The 2,451-nt window shown below is 36.9% G+C and overlaps 1 protein-coding gene across 1 annotated transcript; it reads right to left on the reverse strand.

Moving 5' to 3' along the window:
* Positions 1–169: 169 nt before the first annotated feature.
* Positions 170–1,970, reverse strand: LOC129572308 (probable 4-coumarate--CoA ligase 1; the record flags this gene model as incomplete). Its single annotated transcript, XM_055452253.1, has 5 exons — positions 1,836–1,970; positions 1,367–1,767; positions 859–1,298; positions 361–783; positions 170–290 (listed from the first exon to the last, which is right to left on the reverse strand). Coding segments are annotated over exons 1-5 (1,520 nt in total), but the record flags the coding sequence as incomplete, so codon positions are not given.
* Between the last annotated feature and the right edge of the window lie 481 nt (positions 1,971–2,451).

Consider the following 2,451-nt stretch of genomic DNA (forward strand, 5'->3'; position numbering starts at 1 on the left):
ATAGTATTAAAATATAAATCAAAACCAATCATTTGAATATAGTTTACAGCCGTAATTTGTAGCAGAATATTGAACATTTTCGCAAAGATTCTTTTGAAAGAGTCTCTTTTGAAAAACTCTTTCGATTCAACCTATGGAGGCTCTATCGAGCGGATGGGAAAATTTAAACCTTGTAAATTGAGAAGCTGAATCTCTGACTTTTCTGCGCAGAATTTTACCGGATGGAGTCATTGGAAGTGAATCGACGAAATGAACACCGCCACGCAGTTTGCAATAATCGGCAAAATGTCCTAAATAAAAAAAATCCATTTTTCAGTTAAACATCTCAAAACTTCTTCACTGAATTTTTAAGAAAAGTACCTGCAACCATGTCATAAACCTCTTTTTCACTGATATTCAATTTATTGCCACGCACAATGAAAGCGGTTGGTAATTCACCGGCAACCTCTTCTGGCAATCCTACGATACAAGCCGCTTCGATTTTTGGCGATTCAACCAAATAAGATTCAATTTGTGACGGTGAAATTTGTAAATTACAATATTTGATAAAATCCTTCTTCCGATCGACAATATACAAATTTCCATCTTCGTCGAAATGGCCAATATCTGCTGTTAGGAAGAACCCTTCATTGTCGGCTGACTCATCGGTAGCTTTCTGATTGCCATAATACCCAATGAACTTATAATTGGTTTTAAAGCAAATTTCACCATCTTCACCAACACCACACCGATTGCCGTTATCGTCAATGATTTTTATGCTGCAAAAACTCACTATCTGGCCGACTGAGTCAGTTTCACCCAAATTACTAAGTATTCATAACACCGGCTGCCTCACTCAATCGCCAACGCGAATTTTACCATTTGGCAATCTCGAATTTATTCTATTTTGTACTTGGAAAGAGCATTTGCCACCAGCAACTATTAGAAATCGGAGGCTTGATAAGTCAGTCTGATCGAGATGATCACTTTTCGACAACAACGTCAAATGAGTGGGCGAATTGAGTCCAAATGTCACTTTATATTGCTCAATTAGTCGCAAATGCATTTCTGGATCGTAAGTTTCCGTTGTTATAATACGATTTGCACCTTGAATCGTTCCTGCTAACAACATATACCAACCAGTGACCCAGTACAATGAACTAAACGACAGTAGTACATCATTTGAAGTGAATGCATCAAAATGAGCGAAACCATCGAGCAAAGCAGCATGTGATAAGCAGACGCCTTTCGATAATCCCGTTGTTCCGGAGGAACACACAATGGCTGCACTTTCATTTTCACCATCGACTTTCACTGGCCTGAGATCGAATGAATATTTATTTTAGTCGAAAATACGATATAAACTTCGAAATTTTATAAAACTTACACAAAATCGGACTCATTGTGAGTCTCTGTAAATAAACACTCAACTGGTTCCGAGTCACCTTTACTACCGCCAAATGTAAATATCTTTGCACTGTTATCTAAATCAACCAAACACTGCTTTGTAAGATCGTAAGCTTCAACGTCACAAAATATCAGAGCTGGTTTGGTTGTTTTCAGCATATGCAGGAGTTCGGTTTTTGAAAATTGTAGATCAAGTGTATTGACTGCACTGCCAATGGCCAACGAAGCAAACACAATCGGCGCTAAATGATGCGAATTCTTTGCTAATACTGCAAACACCTCTTTTGAATTATATCCTCGCTTTTGTAGATTTTGAGCAGCACGTATCATTTTGATGCGAATTTCATCATTGCTCAATTTTATGCCCGAATCAGCGCTTACCTTCAATGACCATTTGAATAATTTATGTGAGAAATTTTTGAAAATTATGAAAAAAAGTGTCCAATTACTTGGGCAATCTTTGGTCCAAAGTTTATGCAGGATTTCAATATCACTTGAGCCAGTGATATTTTTGGGTTGTACAATGGAAGCTGATCACGACCTCTCCACAGCTTTGCTTCGTTATCGTATTGGGTTTTAAACATTTTAAATATTTGGTTTTGTTCACAGATATCTTACAAGAAACCGTATAGCATCTGTTGGGCTAAATTCAATAACTAACGGTTGATCAGCCATCTCAAGTTTATATACATGGAACTAAATGTGGAGAATGTGCCAGTCATGCTTATTCAAGGGGAACAAGTTATCTCATCTTGACAGACATCTGTCTTGCTAAATTGCACCATTCAAATCTGTTGAGTCAGTTTTATTGACGCTTCCAGTACAAACAAGACCGCAGATCGTCGCTTCGCTCCGCTCTGCGTTCTTGAAGCTTGTAAATTTAAGGGATTTAATTAATTTGATGTTTCTCATCAAATTATTATCGCAAGCACTACATGGAATGTAGTTTTAATCGTAGTATACTTTTTGTTTAATTATTGAAAGTTATTTTAAAAAGTTATCAATTATGTTTGATCCGGACGTAATATTTTCTACAAAGACGACAAAGTTGACGTGATGTTTGAA

The sequence above is a fragment of the Sitodiplosis mosellana genome, unplaced genomic scaffold, assembly GCF_009176505.1.
Source record: "Sitodiplosis mosellana isolate CC-2019 unplaced genomic scaffold, AAFC_SMos_1.0 Smas_scaffold_4704, whole genome shotgun sequence".
NCBI classification, from domain to species: Eukaryota; Metazoa; Arthropoda; class Insecta; order Diptera; family Cecidomyiidae; genus Sitodiplosis; species Sitodiplosis mosellana.